Source organism: Numenius arquata, chromosome 19, assembly GCF_964106895.1.
Source record: "Numenius arquata chromosome 19, bNumArq3.hap1.1, whole genome shotgun sequence".
NCBI classification, from domain to species: Eukaryota; Metazoa; Chordata; class Aves; order Charadriiformes; family Scolopacidae; genus Numenius; species Numenius arquata.
Genome location: NC_133594.1, coordinates 5,981,536 through 6,003,159, shown reverse-complemented (window position 1 = coordinate 6,003,159; position 21,624 = coordinate 5,981,536). Strand labels below are relative to the sequence as shown.

At 42.6% G+C, this 21,624-nt stretch overlaps 1 protein-coding gene across 1 annotated transcript; it reads right to left on the bottom strand.

Moving 5' to 3' along the window:
- Positions 1 to 240: 240 nt before the first annotated feature.
- On the bottom strand, positions 241 to 20,022 carry PKN3 (protein kinase N3). The gene is made up of 22 exons (XM_074161056.1): positions 19,834 to 20,022; positions 16,191 to 16,473; positions 15,468 to 15,616; positions 13,805 to 13,934; positions 13,540 to 13,691; positions 12,917 to 13,112; positions 12,440 to 12,631; positions 12,098 to 12,207; positions 11,453 to 11,596; positions 10,367 to 10,442; positions 9,241 to 9,427; positions 8,072 to 8,183; positions 7,131 to 7,207; positions 5,673 to 5,739; positions 4,992 to 5,083; positions 4,443 to 4,619; positions 4,291 to 4,353; positions 3,653 to 3,729; positions 2,970 to 3,112; positions 2,619 to 2,726; positions 1,966 to 2,046; positions 241 to 1,129 (listed from the first exon to the last, which is right to left on the bottom strand). The coding sequence occupies exons 1-22, from the start codon at positions 19,852 to 19,854 to the stop codon at positions 917 to 919; spliced, it is 2,850 nt and encodes a 949-aa protein (XP_074017157.1). The 5' UTR covers positions 19,855 to 20,022; the 3' UTR covers positions 241 to 916.
- Positions 20,023 to 21,624: the final 1,602 nt, after the last annotated feature.

Genomic DNA, 21,624 nt, shown 5'->3' with positions numbered 1-21,624 from the left:
AAAGATACAGGATATACACATCGATAAAATCTGTGGAGAGACAACTTGACTGCAATCATTTGTATGTGACAGCTGATGACACCACGTAGTATGTACACAGACGAGTGAGAAGGAATGAAGGAAGAAAATATTATGATTGACATTTACAGAGAAAACTAAAATCCTGCCTGTTGAGCAGAATATGGTTATCCCTGATCGGAAACATTCAGCTAACACCAAGGAGATGAAAAGCTGAAATTTCGTTATAAGAAAAGGTATCTTTATTTTCCAAAAAAAATGCATGTGCAAAGCTGTGGCTTTTTCATATCATTAAAAACAATAGCTAAGATTTAGCATCCTCGAAGAAGTAAAGAGAGACTCTTTTTCCTTAAGATATATCACTTGGATCATTATCAAACCCCAACTTCATTACCTTGGTTGTGTTAAAATACATTCCATCCCTGGCGTACATAATTCTGAGTGGGAACGGGCATAAAATCATTACAAAGAGGGAATGCTGCATATCTTTTCTAGAGAAGAGGTGAGAAGCAGCCATTCTCCTGCTACTCTGCAACTTTAAAAAGCTGTGCTACTTACTTAGGCTTTTTGCAACAAGTAACCTGGGTTGCACAGGTGATTTGATTTCATTAAGTCCAGCTTAAATTCCAAATTTCCATCTATACTCAATGGCAGTAGAAGATACATCCAGTCAAACATTAATTACTCCATAAAAATAATTGACATCCAGTGTCCCTCCAACAAATGAGGCTGAATAAAACTGCAGTAGGTTAACTCAGCTTACAGAGCGCTCTCTTCCTGGGGTCAACAGCACAACCAGTGCCACAAATTTTGTTGACTTTTCCATTGCCCATGCCAAGTCCTTTCCACACTCTCTCAAGGTGGCAACAATCTGTTCGTGTTTCTATAAGCACAGGAATCAAACATTTAAAAGGTGCCTGGAGACAAAGTCAAAGTCCTTGAAGACAGCCTGCTCCTTACGGGTCAGGAGAGCAACCTCCTCTGGAGGGGTAAGGATTGGCTTTTGTGATGTAAACTCTTCATCAAAGTTGCTGATGTCGGTGGGATCTCTTAGAGTGGGCACAAAAGGGGGCTTCAGCGTCCTGGCAAACAAGGCATCCCAATCAATTTCCTGTAAGAGAAGGAGGTGAACAGGCCAGATCAACACTAAGATTATTTATGAGATGTGAAAGTAAGAGGAAGGACTGCAGCCTCCCTTGCAACATGTCTGATTTCTACTGAGACAACTGAAAAAAGGCCAGCATAGTGGGTGCAGACCAGTTAGTACAGAGATTCCATACAGTCTAACTCCAACAACACCAAGAAACAAAGTTACAGCTCAAACTATATTTAGGAGGGACAAAACTAAAGTGCAGCTGCGTCCAGGTGGATCTGTGGACTTCCCAGCAATTTCTGCTGACATCCAAGTTTTTTTTCTCACTCCAATGCAAAGCCAGCCAGGGGCTATAAGGCTAATAACTTCTGGCAGACAGGTAATGACAAGGAGGAATGGCAACACCTTTGTCTGGAACCCTTGACCCAAAGCAAATATGTCCTTAACCTCGATTTCTCTTAGGATTCATGTGTATCCTGCAAGTGCAGGTGCCATCAAATAGACTGGCCATCAACTGCCATCACCAGACAGTATCTTTGGCTGCTGCAGTTTGATTTAAAAAGGGATGTCTATCGATGGCTCAAAATGTAGGTATATTTGTATATAGAAGCAGCACAATCAGAAATAACAAACTGGCTCTGGAAGTTTACAGATCCCACAAAACACACATGGGGACTGTCATTTCAAACATGAATTGAAACCCATATTCCTGAATACAGCAATGAGGTGCAACAGAACCCAACACTAAGATCTCACTGGTAACTAATGGAAATAGGTCTCAATAGCAACAGAAAGCAAAATCACTCTCAACTCAAACAAAAGACATGAGGAGGAGGAATAAGGTGAGTTCCTACCTTAAAAAAGGCCTGGATTTTAATCTCTTCTGCATCTTTTTCCCCTGCTCCCAGTCTACGCTCTGGGCATTTCCGAAGAAGCTGCAGGAAATATCAGTTCAAAATTAAAAAACTGGAACAAGGATGGACAGAAATAATGTTCCAGAGAGAAAAGCAAAAGGAAGGAGATGGACTGACCCCTCAGTATCTTCTCATTCTCCCTTTGCAGCAAGGTCATAATCTGTTATTAATAGCTCAGACCTGGTTCCTTGTAAACAACTTGCCAACATGAGTAAGATACCTGCTCTAAACCGCATGAAGCATCTCATCTCAACTGTGCACCTGTGACTGCTGGGTCACATTCAAAAACTGAATCAAGCCATCTCCACTGAATGACTCTGACATTCCTGCCCTTGCATAAACACTTCTCCATTTCAGAGTTAGCAGCAACAGGCCTCAGTAAGAAGCCTGCTTAGTCATCCTTGGACAGAAGAGTAGCACTCATGTAAAGACAAAGGAAAAATATGTGTAAATTGTAAATGTTTCCTTAGACTGTGTGGGCAGCTCCAGATTATACACACAAATGCTATTCCATCCTGATAGAGTCCCTCTGGATCCACTTACACAGTAAATGCAAATTCCTCAGGCTCCCAGAGACCCATCAAGCCCATTACCTTACGGATTATAGAAAGTGCCTCAGACGAAAGGAATCGTGGATACCGGACTTCATCGTTGACAATACTGTCAAAGACTTCTTCCTCATCATCTCCAGGGAATGGTGACTGCAATTGTGACATTTTATTATTTAATCCACATAGCACCAATTCCTCACTATTAAATAGGGATGAGAATAGCAGGGAGTTGTATGAATTAATTACTGTTTGGCAAGTACTATGAATAAGAAAAATGTAATTTAAGTACTAATAAATAGTTGGCTACATTCAGCAAAATTTTATCTTGGGTGGTCAAGTACTACTCTCCCCAAGACTGCTTAGTGAGACCTTCCGAGAGGAAGGTGGTCTTACCTCACCAACAAGCATCTCATAAATGAGTACACCCAGTCCCCACCAGTCTACTGCCCGGGTATAGGAGATGTCCGTCAGGACTTCTGGAGCCAGGAATTCAGGAGTGCCACAGAAGGTGTTTGTGCGGTCTCCAAAACCTATTCCTGTAGGAAGAGAACACTTGCAAAATCCCGCGCACTTTACTAAATGGATCACGTGCGGTCTCCCCTTCTGAAAGCCATAGATTACCATTTGAGAGTCTAATGTTGTTAACTGGGCAATGCTTGTAAATACCAATAAGGAAGTATGAAACACGAGGCCCCTAAAAATTCCAAATAAGAAATATACAGACAATACTTAAATAAACAGCAAAACCATGGAAACTTCCTGCAGACTCCATTGCTCATTTACTCAAGTACATGTTTTGTTCTGGCTCCTTTGAGCAAAGGAGCACATTGTAAACACCTTCATAAGTCTCCTGAAGATTAAAGGACAAAATATTCTTTCCAAATTTATCATGGCCAGACAGGTGGGATTTTTTTTGTTATTTGGTTTGTTGGGGGGTGTGTGTATGTTTTGGTGGGTTTTGTTTTATTTTTAAGATGGGAATGAATGCAAGTTGCGCACAGCCACCTCAGCACCTACTACAGCCCACATCCTAAACTGGTTCTGATGGTTCAATATTGGCTTCACCAGTCACCCACCTTCCTTACACAATCCAAAATCTGCAATCTTCACAAATCCTTCAGCATCTAAAAGTAGATTATCCAGTTTCAAGTCCCTGCAGGCAAAGGAAAGAAAATGGTGGATGAAGCCTAAGGATTGTCATCCAACATAATTTTTTTGCAAGAGGCAGGAACTCTATGTTAATAAAGAGAATAAAATCTAAATTTAGTAAAGTTTACACTTGGTTTAAATAATCTATTATTTGGAAGAGTCTCCTTAATTTATTGATATTTTTCCTCTTAATGAAAGGCTCACAAAGCAGCTTTGAGCTGGGTGGGGCTTATTCATCTGGAGAAGAGCATCCCACAACAGTGTGACAAATTACTTGACTATCACAGTAAAAAAAAGAAAGCAGTGACTTACAGGTGCCCCCCTGAATGTATTGGCATGTCACAGAGGATTAATCACCTGCAACATGTCAGATGAATAGCTTCTAGATGACTTTCTTTACTGTAAGCACGATGAACATGCTGATAGCAACAGGCGACAAGGAAAATAAAGACAGACAGAAAGATTAGAAACCCCAGCGAGATAGCGACCTCCAGATATACAGCTACAGGAAAAATAAACTTTCAAGTTGCTGAACTGTCTTTTACTTGATTCTTTGCTGCATTACCTATAAACAATTTTCTTCTCATGCAAGAACTGGAGCCCCAAGACTACGCAGGCTGTATAAAATCTAAAAGAGAGAAACATTTATCAGGAAATATCTATGAGAATCAAGTTATAAATTCATAATGCCTGGAAACTACACTAATTCTAACTCACCGTGCCGTATGCTCTGGAAAAACATCTTCATGTATGCGCATCATAAGATCACCACCTGGGGTATATTCCATCACAAAACAAGCATGATGAGGTGTCTGGAAACACGCAAACATGTTCACGAGGAATGGATGATCAGAAGAATTGACCACTTCAAATATTCGCTTCTCACAGTTCAAGCTGCCAGGATTCAAAGAAAGAAAACATCAACGTTAAAACTTGGCAGAAAAACCTGTTTTGAGAAAGACAGGATGAAGAAGAAAATCTTTACATCTTAAGTTAGAGAAATAAAAAGGAAGGGTTAATACATATTTATCCTACATACTTCCAAACCTTGAGGTTTAGAGTGTTCTTCAGGTGTTATTCCACCAGAAGCTAAAAAGCAGCGCTGTTATAACTTTCCTTATTCCTGATTTTGTTACCCAAGCCTTAAGGTCATGTGTAACCTTAGTAGTGCCATGACCGGTACACATCATACCTACTAACACTTGATTACAGATGTGTTAATGTAGCCTCTGGCAATAGATGGTACCATCTCTAAACAAAGCTCACCTATCAATTTCATCTCTCCTAATAATATCTTTTTTCTTCAAGGCTTTGATAGCATACAGCTTCCCAGTTGCCTTGTATTGGGCCAGCAGTACCTGAAAGACAACAGAAAAGCTGTACTTCAAACGCGTTATTTCCTTATTGGATTACTTTGACTCCCATTGACACAAGTCATTTCCATCCACTCCAGACAGTCATTCTCAAAACCAAGCTCAAGTAACTCCAGAAATGGAGAGCATTTTTTCTGCTCCTTGCACTGCAGCAGTCCAGAAGGATGTCAGTGTAAGTTCTATTCTTTTCACAAACAGTAGTATCGCAGCTGGCCAAGTGCTTTATGAGCACCTAAGAGCTCTCACAACATGTAACTATGCACACAGTTTTTGAGAACGGAGCTATTCCACTAGTGATCATAACGATAATGAAAGGAACCATAATAACATGCTTTATGAAATGACTTAGCACTCCCTGGATGGTTTTCTCCGAGCTTTGAAGCCATAAATCTTCAGGAGTTTTGACTTAACAGGAGTTATCAGCTGCTTATGTGGTTGGGTTTGTTTTGTATACCTGCACTGCAACAAATCTCTTCCATACTGCAACAGTTCTATTCAGACTCTAAGGCAGAAGCCCATCTTCATATCCACAGTCCTACTGCCCTGCTCCACAGAGTGTACAGTTATACACTACCTTCCCAAAGTGGCCGCGTCCCAGCATGGCTATACAGTGAAAATCCTCAAGCTGAACTGTCCTTTTCCTGCAAACACACAGAGAAGAATTCCTGAGACAATAAACAAAAGATCCCGAAAACTTAGGCTTGCAGCTGCTGTTCTGTCACTGAAGAAAGGAGCAGGTAACAATAAACTGAGGAAACTGCTTTCAGTGGCAGCAGTGTGACTTCCATCTGTGCTGGCAACAGGAGCAACAGTTCTGACTCTCCAAGGCTTGCTCTCTCTGTTGCCTCCCATAATAGGATTAGTTCCCCTTCAACCCCATCCTTGGGGGGCAGTAAAATTCAATTTTGCCAACACTCCTTCCAGCAGGCTCAACAGCAATTGTGTTAATCAGACATGAACATGTCTAGTGCATAGACAAGGGCATAAGGATAAGTTCTCAAACAGGAATTAGAAATGAAATGCAATGAGACAACAGACATAAGATGTTGCTGGAAAATAAGTAGCTGAATAAAGAGATGCTATAAAATGTTATGTCAGCCACAAAGCGTTACCAAGGAAACTAAGGCTAGAGAATTGCTTGGAAAGAATTTTAAAAAAAACAAACAACCCACACCCTAGATGCTTTAGTCCAGAATCATCTTTAAAAGACAGCGCACCTTCCATACTCCACCACCGAGTGAAATGAAGGCCTAAGTATCTGCTCATGAAGGACTCAACTCCCTCCTCAGCCTTCTTAGAGAAAAGGCAGGAAGGTGCCTGACTGCGTCCTGATTACAGGGGTTTGAACATGGAACCCCTCAAAAATGATGATGAAGTTATGAAGAAGTTATGAACATAATTCTATCATCTGACCTGCAAGATCAGCTTAGATAGAATTTGCTATTTGTGCTTTTTTGGTCAGTATTAGTTCAACAATTTTTATTATTTTTTTTTTTACTTGTTTTTGGTATACTTACTACTGTATATCCTTGCTACACACAAATTGTGTATATACAACTGTCATAGACTATAAACAACCTACTAGTTTATGCCTCCCTATGTAAGGAAAGTCAGTGTATCTTGCACATCAATAGAAATAGAAGTGTGAGGGATGCCAAAAGTGTTTCTGAAATGTGTTACTTAGAACACAGACACGTCTAAATGTGCTACACCGTAAAACTTCAAACACAAGGAAGCACTTGAAGACAGTTAAGCGACTTTACCTTCTACTAAAGTCATCTATTACATTGCAGTGTACAGCCCATCAACAGGCTCAGTATCAGGGTTAATAAGCAGATAAGGCACAGCAGACATTTGGACCAGCGAAGTTCAGAGCAGACTTTTCATGGTATTGTCTACACTCAACACTATGATTCTGCTGCTCAGAAACCAAAGCATACCCAGAGCAGGATTTTAGACTGCATGCTCAAAACTTTCAGCCCAGTGCCTCTTTAATCTGTGACCCAAGATAGCCCATACTGTCCATAGTTACCTTGGAGATGCCGGGGTCGGAAATTCTGTTAGCGCAGAGCCGCAAGGCTTCTCCTCAACATGCAGCCTCTTCAGACACTAGGGACAGAAAGAGAATTATGGTGCGTCATCCTCTGGAATCACCACGTCAGACCTGAACACTTGCATCCAAATTTTCTCCTCTGTCATGATCCAGCATAACCACAGACAACTTCTTGCAGTTGGTCATCACCTCTGCTTGGAGGGAAATAGCATGAAAACAGGTTGTCTGTGGTCACACAAAACTATTTCCATGTTCAATGTTTTTTGACAGGGTCAAATGCTTTAAAATAAATGCTTTTTAAAAGTCTAGGATAAAACATTTCCTTTCTAGAAAAAAGGCATCTCATGTCTTAAAAAGAGTCACAATGATCAAAGAATGCAGTTTCCTCAGTCACCAAAGCCAAAGGAGAAAGGGTAAGAAGTGGTAGAACACAGGTCAGTATCATTAACCATTATACCACTCAAAACAATTTTCCTGCTCCTTCCTGTCAGAAAAGTAGAGCTCTTCTTGGTTTTGCCCAGTTTCTTTAATGACAGAGAACTTCATCTGGTCCTAAAAGCCTGCCAACCCTCCCTTCCTGCTTTCTCTGTGCATTCATGTGTTCTGTACTCTTGGCCTGAACTCCCAATGCTGACCTACCTCTCATTTTGCTTCTCCAAGAAAAGGAACTTAAAATTTAAAAAAAAAAAAAAAAAAAAAAAAGGGGAAAGGAAAAAACAATCGGTGCAACACTTTCATGAAGACTCCATGCCAAAATAGCTCACTAGACTCTGAATCCCTGGAGATCAGCCAGCTAATAAGGATAATAAGGAATCTGCCTCAAGTTAATTTAGCCAGTAATAAACAAATAAGAAGAACCAGGCTTGAAAGAACATCAACAAAGAAAAGTCTCTCTATTAGCCCATTAGTCTCCCTATTACCGGAGAATCTGCAGGAGACGGTGTTGATTCTTTGGAGTTGGCCAGCAAAAGGAGTCGTGGGGGCTTGGGTGGTGCTTCATCAGCAAATGTAAGCTTAGCCACAGGAAAGTCACTGCATTTGTAAGACAAAATCGAAGGAGATTGCCTTAGAGCAGAACATTGTACATAGACATCTTTGGATCACTTTTCTATATAAGAAAAGTTTAATTCAGTCCAATACACTGGACAACAGAATTCCTTGATTCACACCACAAGTCTGTGAAGTATCAACAAGACACATGCTCTCCAAAATGAATGAAAAGAAAATGAGCTATTAAGTTGGTGATGGTTAGAGTCATGTTTCAACACTAGCTCTGAAACACAGGTTTGCAGAAGTAAGTCACTATGATCAAGAATTTAAAGGAAGTCTTGATTTTAATAGCAACACAGTAGTTGACTTGATTTTTTTTTTTTCCCCCTAGGGCTTGTGAATCAGGGAATACTCTCTTTTAGAGAATGACTAATTCTCTAAAAATTAATTCCCACAATTTTAGAAAATTATTATTCAGAGAATTTTCTTCTACAGCATATTTAAAAGCTTATCTATGAAGCTTCTGAACACTACATTATACTAGTGGGTGGGTGGGGTACATGTAACCTCATGAAAGAAGAGTCATTTTAACAACAATCACATTGTGACCTTGATTAGAGTTGAGTTACTGTACTAGTGGAGACATTTAATGAGGGAATTTTCTTTCCTTTACAGTGTAGAACCAGTACATCTTTCTGTGTATATAAAATAACTTTTGAAAATCTGCTTTTTGGGTTTTTTTCCCGTATCGTGGTGTTTACTTATGACCACTTTTATGCCCACAGTTCTCATCGCAGAGGAAAGGAAAGCCGATTAAGTTTCCTTGGCTCTGGAACACACTGCCTGTTAGGAGAGCAATTCTGGAAATTCAGTCCAACTGCTAACAATAAATCAGAGCCAGCCACAGCATATTGAACACCCCACTAAACCCACATCGTTTCAGGCAGCATTGGCTTTTCTTAAAATCCTAAATTAAGTTCCATAGATACAATCTGCACATCAATATCTTCTTCCACCTTAGTAAGGTGCAACTTGATTTTAAGGTCTATCCTACACCCATTCCAGAGTGCCATCCAGCAACACTCAAAACACAACTTACCGACTCAGTTTGGTCACTGAATCAATGTGACTTTGTGGGGGAACTGGAGAGAAGTCTGTTTGAATGGGATCATGAAGTGGTGGACTCAGAGTGCTCATGGAACTACACGGAGGGAGGAAACTCATCATCAGGCGACCCCAAGCTGCAACGTTTATGTTCATTTGAGGAGCTCGGAGAAATTCCTTTCCTGGAGGAGTCACAGTTAAAACACCACTGAGATTACAATGCACAAATTACAATCTAATGTACTGTTAAATTATCATTTTCACCCAAACACCTGTGGGTTACTCATACAGGTAGGCCACCCTAGGGAGAATGGGCTTTATTTCAGGGAAGAAAGTTTAACAATGATGATGATGAAACATTACCTACATTAGCTCCATAATAATAATCCTCGAGTAGAAATTGCATAAAACATTAAAAATTTATTTTATTCTGTCAGGTTTTCCTAAGTCACGTTATTTCAACACTGCATTTTAATCGCGCAGCCTGTTAACAGAAAGTTTCTGAAAACGTCTTTAAAAAGAATAAAACATTTGGGATGTTTTCATTATTTTTACTACTTCCTGAAGAATTAAATACAAAAATCTCATTTGTCCTCACTGCTAGGGGTCCTCAGTATGTAAAGTCTTACCTTATTCAACTTCACAAGAAAGAATTTGCAGACAAAAAAAGAAAACGTGCAAGTTATTCCAGTCCCTAAACTATTCATCTGAGATGCCAGCTCTAAAGACTTGACAGACAATCAATAGCCTGTTCATTCTATAGTTTTCTATAATTTAGAGTTTTCCAGAAAACCTTCCAATAGCTGGTTAAACCAATTGCTGTTTAAATTAGTACAGCTTGAGTCCTGGATCTTGCTGAGAAACCTGTTAAATAACTAGTAATTATACCTTCCTAACAATGTTAATTGTGACTAGAAACACTGGCAACAATATCACATTACACACCATGCTGCGGCCAGGCTGCCTGCACTTTTTGTGACTGAACAAACATTCACATTCTAATAAAGCCCACCTACTTACAGTAATTAGCAAGCATTTTAATGTCTCACAAATTTAATGGGATAGGAGTGCCCTCACCTACACACGCTAGATAGTAAACAATCGGTTCTCTAGCTGATTACCTTTCTGTTTGGGGAAAATGCGTTTCTGTCGCTGCAGTTTTGGCTTTCTCACAATGACAGGATTACAGAACATCACCTGTCAGAGAAGCAAAGAGGATTTGTCAGGATACTTTGTTTACACCGTGAACACAAAAACTTTCACACGTGCCTGTTCTCTAATCAAATTCTCCATTCGTATCCGTTTGGTAAATTAGGAGTCACTCCCATAGACAGGCTCCAGACTGCGTTATTCTAGCTTCACCCGATACTTCAGCTGTGGTTTCAAACATTGGAATTTTCTGCTACCTGAACTGCAACCCCCCCCCCAAATTATGACCAATTTATATCCCAAACAGAATTAATCTAATCTGTAAAACCACACATAAAGAATATAGCCATTTGTAAGGAAAAAAAAAAAAAAAGTAGTATTCCATGGCATAGAAGTAAAAAAACCAAAAAAACAAAACCCAAAACAAACACCAACCCCAAAAGCAACCCACCCCAGCCCCAACAACACCAAACCACAAAAAACCAAGGCAGGGAGAGGAGGCAAATTTGCGTACGTGAGGTCAAGATCCCACTTCTGGGAAGATAACCACAGGAACTTTCACCACAACACAAAGGAGAAAGCGATGAGGCTTTTAAGGGATTATCTGGATGATCCCTTCATTGATGGTACTTCAAACTCTTTATTATTAGCCTCAGAAAGATGATAAAATAAGCATACCCAAAGGGAACTTGGATCTCTGATTCTACATTCTCCGTGATTCAAATGTGACCATTAAGCCATATGCTTAATTAAAGTATCACCAATGAGTCATAATTAGAGTAAATAAAAACCAACGGATTTCACAGCACACACACATATAATTACAGAGGAGCAGCTGAAGAGTCACTCTGGGCTATGGCATGTGCACATCTATTATATCATGTTGTTCCTTATTCTTATATGTGAGATTTTGATGCAAAAGGATTTCAGGAGTCATTCTACCCTTCTAGATTATTGTTCCTTCCATTCCTTGTATCCTGGGTTGAACAGCTGCTTTCAGGGCAGGCACCCTAAGCAGGCAGAGTTCTCTGAAAAAGAAACAAAGCTGACATTTATACCTCTGCAAAAAGCATTCCTTGGGGTTCGAGCGAGAGGCACATCCCGTGACGTTCGTTATCAAGGAAATCATCCAAACGTAAAAACTTCACAGCGCATAGTTCTCTCCAGTCTCTCCAATAAATTGCAATTTCTAGCTCACGAGACTGGTGGGATGCATGAGCGGTGAGGGAGAAAAAAGAAAACAGAAGAGTTACATGCTGCCCCATGCTCCAGAAATAGCACACACAGGCTGTTGTAAAAAAAAAAATAAAAAATAAAATCAGTAAACTAAACAGTATGCACAAGAAACTTCTTTAATCCTTCTGTTCCTTGCTTTCTCTGGTGTTTTCCAGTTTTCTTAGCTACAGTCCCTTGTGGAGATGGCTGTCTTGGCTCCTCATTTCAGAAATCCCTGAGAGCCACTTTGCTGGTAAGATGAAATAAAACTGCTCAGATAAGGAGAGAAGGACAACAGATGCTGTTCAGGCTGAATCTGCCCATAGCTGCACTGCCTTCAGGGGAAGACTACAATAACTGGCACATGAAAGGACATGGGGACAGCAGCAATACACAGTTGAATCAAGTGGAATGGCAGCTAAACGAGCAAATCGGGTAAAGTGAAATGGAAAAATAAACACAACACAGGGAATCTGGAGCAGACTTACCCGGTCCAGCTCAATGACAAAGCTCTGGTCCCATGCCTGGTTATTAACTGGTCCCCAGTTTGTCTGGCCAACCACTTTATTGTCCACTTTGAGCACAGCAAGGACCTCATCTGAACAAGGAGAAAACACGGATTATAATCTTTTACCAAAAAAAATCTCTCATGCTGAGGGTGAATATCCCAATCAAATGTAGTTTCCAGGAGAGCACTAGGAGGACCATGTATAATGCAATTCGTTCTCTCTCTTAGTTTTGCAGAAACCAAGTTTCTTATAATTACACTAACACCTTGATAAGAAGCCCCTACATGTCACTCACAATTCAACGGGGAACCCCATACTCACTACACGGCTCTTCATTCCGCAGGTACTTTCCTGCAACACTACGGCCATGGATGCCCAGGCCAACTCGTGTTCGGGAAAGAGACCTCAAATCACTTGGGCTGCCACCAATGGGAGAAGAACTAGTCATTCGGGAACGTCCCGGAACATTTTCCAGTAGGTCCTGACACCCCATCAGTCTCACTTCCAATGTTCCTGAGGAATTTGAGGAGAGTAAAGAATATTAGATAAAGTGATTCCAGTCGGCTTGTCCTCACAGGGGTCCAAGAATTTCTCAGATTCATGATTTATTGGTTAACAGCTCAAATCTACCCCAGATTAATAGACTGCAAATCGATATGATCAGAAAGCTCTGTCTGGCCTAGAAGAAAAGCATCCAGTTCCTAGAAAATCAAGTGTCCATGTAACAAGAGGCATTACAACAATGAGAAGAAATGCAACTCTGACCTCACAACAACATGCCGTGCAGGAGTGATGTACCTGTAAGGGCTGTAGGTTTGATGACCGAAGTGGGTTGGATGCTGCCATGCTGAGCTCCCAGGGAGGAAGTATTTACTAGCTCCTGCTTGATGAGCGCTCTTTTTGGGTGGTCTGGAGAAAGCTCACTAAGTTGACGTTCCAAGGACAAGCGCAGCAGGTCAATCTTCTGAGAGGATTCTTGCAAACGACCCTGAGCCTAGCAATATGAAGTAAAACAGAAAGCAGGCAGAAATTTTCAATGTACAGCCCCAGACCAGGTACTATTAATCCTTTATGAACTACTACAGTAAGCTTTAAAAAAAGAAAAAAAACAAAAAAACCCCAACCAAACAAAAAAAAAAAAACCAACCAGATAACATCTTACGAATAAAGGAACAAGATAAAAATATTTTCGCATAGATCCTGACCACCCCAGTGTCACTTGTGATGTTTCTGAGAAATTTCACCACCAAAACAAGGAACGTTTTCCTTAGAAGGGAAAGTGATTCCAATCAGTCTGTCCTCACAGACCTTCCCCAAAGGTCCTTCCCAAATTAATAACCCTTGGTTAACTCCATTCATGCTAAACCACTAATGTTGAGGCAAGAAAGCACGCTCTCAAAAAGGCCTGAGTAAGTGCTTACCTCAGCTAAAAACTTGCGATCCTGTACCCGACTGCCTCCTAGGATCTTCAGCACATTTTTTGCCCCCTCAGCCACAGCAGCTTCAATGCGCAGGTGATGTCTCAGCTCCTCAATACGCAGCTCCAAAGCACTGATGGTGGTCCCCATCCTCACTGGCCATTTTGGAGATAAAACATGGCATGGATGAAAATTGACTGAGTATTCTGGATCTTGGGGCTTTGACCACATCTGTTCTGGGCTGTATTGGTTACTTAAAACACCTTACCTGCTGGATCCACTGTATCTTCCATCCCTCCTGCTGACTGAGATACTTTCACGATGTGCATGCGGATTATTTCAATCTTTGTCTTGCTGTCCTGAAGCATCTGCTGAGCTGTAGCCAGCAGCTTCCGCTCCTGCCAAAAAGAAAGCATATGCAGAGAGAGAACCACGCTCATTAAAAATGGGTTATAATGATGTGTTCTCATAGGAGGTTGAGGTGGTAACTGCAAGAAGGGTCATAAATGATTCTGACATGGCATAAATAAGCAGCTCTGTAAAGGAGACACCGCTGAGGATGAAGGACTTTGAGACCACGATCTTCATTTGTAAAGGGAAAGGGCAGGTCAAGGACATGTCCAGTTAATACCAAACTTTACAGTCACTGAGACTCGTGGTTCACTGGTCAACTGTGCTTACACTGTTCTGTGAGCACAGAGGTTTTGAACAAATGAAAATATAATAACCCTCTACACTGCTAGTCTTACTGAATTAAGCTTCATAATAAGCTTGGATTTTTTTTTTTAATTATCCTTTGACTTTTAAATATGATTATCCCAAACTTAAGAAGTGGGATGACTATGAAACCAGTAAACCTCTGAAATTTTTTCTCACATGAAGATATCACATGCCATGCTCTATCCTAAACAACCTAGTCATAGCAAAACATCACATCAACTCAAGGTGCAGTACCAATGCTTTTTTAACTTTCTTTCCTCAAGTCAGCGATTGAATGTACCTCTTCTACTACCCTCACTACCTTCACAGGCTTGCAACAGTTTTTCTAGAGATAACACTTCTACCACACCACTTTCTATGTGATACTTTTCTCTGGCTCCAATATGCCTCTAGAATCACCGTGAGCATTGAAGTTGGATGCATTAACACCTCCGTGTTGGCATTCAGACAGCTAAGTTAAGCATCTAGATCAAAGAAATGACAGAGTCTGTAGCTGGTAGAGAGAGGTAGGTCTTTCCACAGGCCATTCAACTATTCAAGAATGATAACACGAGCTATTCTATAGGTACCTAGCACTTTCCACGGAGACTAGAGAAGGATTCACATGGTTAAGTTAAAACAACTTGATTCCCAATTCTATCATTAACACCACTAAGCAACATTCGAGAGCAGAAGCACAATCAGCATCTGCCAAGTAAGAATTGCCAAAAAAGACCCAAACTGCCAGACTATGCCCGTCTGTCCGGTCTAATAACTCCCCTTTAATAGTGATCACCACCAGATGCTTCAGAAAAAGACATAGGAAACTTCATCATGGGCCAAAGTGGAATAAACTACACTTTCGGAAAAGCCTTTTCCTAACATCCAGTAATTACAGATTAGCTTAAGCTCTTGGCAAATGAAAGAAGTGCCGTCCAATTCCTTTTTGATTCCGGCTAAATTCCTGGAATCTGTAACCTGTTGCAGTAAGTCTAATGCAGAGTCACAGTAAGTCTAATGCACAGTCACAGTACTGGTTGTCCTGTGCAGTAACATGACACGCTGTCACCATGCTGAGCACCAAAATGCACAGCTAGGACTCAGTCAAGTAAGCTCCGCAAATGAATTTCTTTCACATACCAACCACCAGAGAGAGGTTTTGTGTATGGACTTTAAATACAAATTTTGATCCAGGAATCCACGTTTCCAAATGATTGCTTATTCTTGCTTACCTTGGATGTTGAATACATCTGGATCATGTTCTCAGCTCCTTGTTTCACTTTCATTTCAACATGGAGCTGCTTTTTCAGAGCTTCAACTTTCCTTGCCATGGGGTCTGGGTTTCTTTCCCAGAGACAAGGATCTGGAGATACGGATCCATCTGCACAAACAATACAATCAAAACCATTAGTCATCTTTTCTTGTGTCATTTCACTGGGTTATAGATGGGTGACTCTATAAAAGAAGGTTAGCCTATAAAATAAAACTAAAAAGTACAAAAAGGCCTCATCTACAAAACTGACTGCAAAACACTTTCAAACTAAGCTCAAGCTCATAGCCATAAGTATTTCTTAGTTTATCAGTGAAACACTCTAACAAGCACTCTGCCAATTTTATACTCATTCATCTTGTAAAATACTTGGATGTTCAACTGCCCAGAAACTCTATTCAAATCTCTTCAATTCCAGCTACAGCCTGCTCCTGAATGCTGTCCATGCCCAGCATTCTCAGCTGGTCTTCTCCCTACACTGATCTCTCCTGTTGCTTCTTCTCACCTTTATTGCCCCATTCTCAACTTTTCACTGCACAAATCATTCCATCAGCTCACTACCAACAGAAGAAACTCCCACTGCTTGTGAGCCCTCAACAGAAAAATATATGTATATCAGCTCAATATATATAAATACTGAATCACTGTAACACAATTTTCCTGTCAATCATGACCCAAGACCTACCTGTCTTACTCTCCTCTTTGTCTGTTATTACAATCCTTGCATTAAGTTCCTGAAGTTCCCAATGTAGTTGCTCCAGTTTTCGGTTGGAAGATTTCAGCACGTGCTCTATATGAACAAGATTCTTTCTGTCTGTTGTTGCTTTGCGCAGGTTTTCTGCTCCCTCTTTAATCTTCAGTTCCTTCTGTATTGCACGGCGAAGCAGTTCCTTCTCACCCTCCAGTTTTTGCTGGAAGCTTGGATCCATTAAGTTCACACCATTGCCCAGCTGCAAGAGACAACTGCCCTGCAATCGAGCAGCATTGGGCAAGACGATTTCAGAGATAACACAGTTAAACCATTTTTATGATATAGCAATACCCTTGTAAGATTCCACTCCTTCATTTCATTTAGAAACTGGTTCATACAAATTCTGAAGCCAACCTTTTCACCAAATTTTCAAGAAGATGAGACCTGCACTTAAATTGCAGAAGACAGAATATAACTTTGATCTTAACATGCCTTAATTTGGTTTCAAACCATACTGGAGAAAAACCTTCACCTTACTTGTCTCCTTGTTATTTAATGTCTACACACACCTTTGTTCTCCAAGTATCAAAGCCCAGCCAATATTTGCCCTTGTTTTGATCAACATTAACTTTTACTGGTATGCTGTAGGAGATACAGATTTTAATCTGAACATGTCTTGATGCCAACTGTTCGAAGACACATCTCAACTGTTAGAGCTTTTTAGGAATGTCACAAGCGTGCATTAACTCTCAGCTGTTACCCCTGAGGAAGTAAAATGTACAGCTGTTTCTAAAAACGCACAAGAGTAAGCTTCACTTTCTGCCATATCTGAAAAGGGAACCAAACTGTTGACTCAATCTCTATTCCTCTTGTGATTTACAGGAAATAAGGCTGCTTAAAAGCACTGATTATTTTAAGTTGCTTTAGTAGCATTCAAGCTTGTTCTGGGCTTTGTTTTACATCATTTTCACTACTACTTGTTCTAGTGATGTATGCCTCATCAATGGCTCTGGACAGAGATGCTCTCTTTATAGACTCTGGACATACACAGTATTGGCAGTAGCAGCAGAGGTATATCTCACTGAACAAATAAGCACAAAGATGTTTACACTGTAGGAAACAGATCCAAGCAAGAGGTTATGCTTTTCTCTTCAACAGGAAGAGTGGCTTTAAGGCTTTAATTGTTCAGAGCAATTAATATACTAATAACCTAACATTAACGACTCATCATGCTCCCTGCTTAAATGCAAAAGAAATGGTTGCACAGTCAAACTACACTACACTAACCGACTTAATGTCATACAGCATGTCAGTGACTAAAGACAGGAATCCCAACTTGTTTTCACACTCTTTCATCGGTTGACCACATTTCCAACAATAAACCACACTGGTTTTGTGTTATTTGTGTATATTACTGCACTTTAAGAGTGTGCTGTGCATCCAAAGCCTATGTCACTCACACAGAAACAATTATTTAATCGTATCTGTGTACTTTGTTTCACACCTCAAAGACCCAACCAAACATCCTTGATCAGTTTTTGCTATGATTTCAGTCTAATAGCAAAGTAAGTCAAGAAGAAGGAAAAAAAATTATTTTAAAGTTGGCCTAAAACCAAGCTGGGTCTGCAACAGATACACAATAACCAAAATAGGAGTTGTTCAGATCGGTAACAAAACAAAAAGGTTCAGATTAACATCCTGGTTTCAGGAAGTTCTCGCCCAATTAGTAAAGCCAGGAACTAAGCCAGAGCTTTGAAAAACATCCCAAGTTTTCTAAGGAAGAACTTAAATCATGGAGTTCCTGAGTCATAGGCAACCTTTACTAGCTAAAAGTTGGCAAATCAGAAAGCTCTTTATCCAGTCTGTAGCAAGTGACTAAAAGCAGTCTGCTGGTTGCAATTCTCAATTAAATAATTAGGAAAAAAGCATACAGATTTATTTTCCATCCAAACTATGCAAATGGCTGCAAGCAATCCACCCCCTGGATCTGCCCAGAGCAATGGAATGAGTAGCGACGCAACAGTAATATCAATAAAAAGTGCTGAATATGGCAAACTCAGTTTTGATTCAGAGAACAGGTACAGTCCAGGCAGTTTTCAGGTCATTTGTTCCCCACATTACTCTTTGCCAAAACCTAGTTTGAATACTAGTTAAAACACCACACTAATTTTCTAAATATATTTAGAATGTAAGCATGGTAAAGTTTTACTGGATCCTTCTTCCCCTCTACGGATCAGAGTGACATAACATTGACGTTGTTAGCACCAGGAAGATAAAATATTCTATTATCTAGGAGGATAGGAAAGCTGAATTTACATTTGGGTTTTTGCATTTTGCATTCTGACTCAGGAATTTCGGTGGGGTGTCAGGATCCCACCCCAGCCCATGGTGTAGCTGTTCCTGGGTTCCCTGGGAAGGTCAGTCCTTCAGGGTACGTCTCCAACACAATCCCAAAACACGTTCACAGCTCGCGGAGAAACACCCAGGATAGCTTAAATTAGCTTGCTTTTGGTACTTATAGTGGGGCTGCCAGAACTCAACCAGGGCTTCCGCCGGACTTACATTGTACCAAAGTGTCTAGACTGCTTCCTAACTAGCAAAAATTTCAGTGGTATCAAAGTCATGCTCAATCCTTTGGATTGCAGCCCAGGGAGGTCCCATCCCCTCATTATGCCCGGCCTGGCAACGAGCTTCACCTGCACAAAGCCCAGAGTCAACCCTGCCCTTACAGTTTCACCACTGACACAGAAATTGATTTACGATTCAATTTAAGGAGCTAGCGACAAGGAGGCCTTCCCCCCTGGCAGCCCACACGTGTTCACAGGACATTTTAAATCACATACTTCATGGCAACTTTGCGCTGCAGGGACGAGGCCTGCGTCAGACAGACTCACACTAGCCACATTCACTCTTTATGAGAAAAAAAAGTCACCTCAAGGTTTGGAAAAAAAGCAACTGCAACCCTGTCTGGAGCCAGTTCCCCTTTCCAACTGGTGTTCAGGGCTGGTGAGGGCGGAAAGCGGCGAGCCCAGGAGAGCGGGCTGAGACACAGGGCTGGCAGCAAGTGCTCTTTGTGGCGGTCTCTCCATCCATTCTTTCCCAGATTAGGCTTGAAACGCCTCAAGGAAAGAGGGGAGGGCATCTCCTCCGCTCCGGGGCGCTTATTCCAGAAATGAATGTTTTTCCCAAGCACGGAGGCTGGCTGCCCTCCCCCGGCTCCCGTCTGCCAGCCCCGGCAGCCGCCTCGCCTCCCACACCCCCTCGATGCCGAGAGGGGATTTCCTCAGAGAGCACCAACTTGGCCCGAACCCCATTTCCCCTGAGGCGAGGAGGGACGTTTTGAGGGTATCCCACCTGCTTCGCAAAGGCTCTCCCAGCTCCCCGGGGCGCGGCCACGGCGGGAGGCGGAGAAGACGGCGGGAAGCCCCTCTGCCCCCGCCGCCGCCCTCTCCCTCCCCGGGGCCGGGGGCTACCGGCGGAACAGGGAGCTGTGCTTTCCCGGTGGGAGGATGGAGGGGGCCCCCAAAGGGCGGAGGGGGCCACCCAAGAGGGCCACCCAGGAGCCCGCTCGCCTGAGGCGAGGCTTGCCCCGCCCGCCATGCTGGCGGCCCCTCCAAGCCCTCGGCGCGGCGCTCACCTGCGGGGTCCCCGCCGCCATTGCTCCGTACGGCACCGCCAGCAACCGGCACTTTTTTCAAACTTCAGCCTTCCCGGGAAGCGGCCCGCCGCCGCCAGCGCCCTCTCGCGGGGTCCGGGCCCGGGAGAGCTGCCGGCGGGCGGCCCTGAGGGAGCGGGCAGCCTCCCTTGGCCACACGCCGCCCGGCCCGGCCCGGCCCTGCCCTGCCCCGCGGGGTCCTGGGCCAGGCGCGGCTCCCGCCCCTGCCTGGAGGGAGGTCGTCCCTCTGCCTTCGCCCGCCCTGAGGGGAAATGCGCAGCCGAGACCTAGCGGCGAGGTCCCACAGCCCGGCCGGGATGGCGGCGGGAAAGGAGAGGCGCGACAGGCCGGACGCTGAGGAGACTGAGGTACCTCCCGCTTCCCAGCGTGGACATCGCCCTCCGCCTCGGGCTTTAGGGGGTGATTGTCCTCTGTGGGCACAAAAATTGTGGGTTTGTGCCAAAGGGGACGGTGCGGGGATGAACGCAGTGACAGATCTCCGTGAGTCGGGTCCCGCTCGGTTCCCGACACCTCCTGAGGGAGCTGGGCACCGTGAGGAGAAATCCCTGGGCCCCAGCCTGGGCCCGGTTTGCTGTGGTGAATCGATCAGGTGGTTTCCAATTTTAGTTCTCCAGATTGACTCGTAATCGGTGTTTGTTCGAAAGGGAAGGAGTAAACCACAACTCCCCTTTAGATAGGATGCATCCCTGGAAAAGGGGGCCATGCCCGTCTCCAGTGCTGGTTTCTGACTTTTTCTCTGCAGAACTGCCCCTCTACATTTAGGATCTGGGGTTTCAGCTCAATATTTGAGTGAAAAAAAATAACTCGAACGCACTGACAAAGCTGGCAGTAATCCCCCAGCTCTCCTGAGCGAAAAACACACCGTGCTGCTGTACTGCCATCACGTCACCCAGAACTGATTCGCTGCGTGCCAGAGGCCCAGTGTTTAAAACAAGTGAAAAAGATAATTATTGCTTTCAGGTGGTAAAGACCACCGCTTGTAAGATCCCTCCTCGGCAGTATTACCTAATACTATTATCGCACTATTATGCTTTTGCAGTCCTGGAGCAATACACAGCTTTGAGTCAGAAGGCATCTAGAGGTAATAGTATTCCCGCATACAAATTTAGAAATATACTAATAAACAGAAATGTTTTCCTTTTATTTAATTAGAACAGTTTGTTTTGGTTTTTTTTTCTAGCATAAGCATTTTGTAAACGATCTGCAACTGAATAATTAGTAAAAGGAAATCACCAGAAAATGTAAAATCTAAGTCTAGCTTCACTGAGTTGAAGTAATAAAGCCTTAAACTTCTATAAAACCTTTGAACATGCTCCTGTTGTTAATAAAGCAAGTGCATTAGATTAATATAAACTCTTCTGAAACCTGTTGCTATTTGTAACATGGTCCAGGCCCTGTTTAGTGTTTAAGGAATGATTTTAATTAGCCTGTTCTTTCAGTGGAAATACTGGAAGGGGGAAAGTCAAACTAGTAGGTGTGGATTGAGTTTTGGGAGGAGCGGGGGACGCCACTGTACCTGCAGCGGGCAAAGCCCAGCCCAGCAGGCAGGAATCAGGGCTCCATCAGCTGGAGAGAGGTTTGGTGGGAGCCCTCAGCAGAGGTTGGTTTGCCCCCCACTGCCCTCGGGGTTCACACGGGGACTCCCCCTCTTTCCTCCAGGTCTCATACCCTCCAGGTGAGGCAGAGGAAGGGCCGGGGAGACAGTTCAGGGAGTCTGGGGACCCGGAGCAGGCTGAGGACCATGTGGCTGAA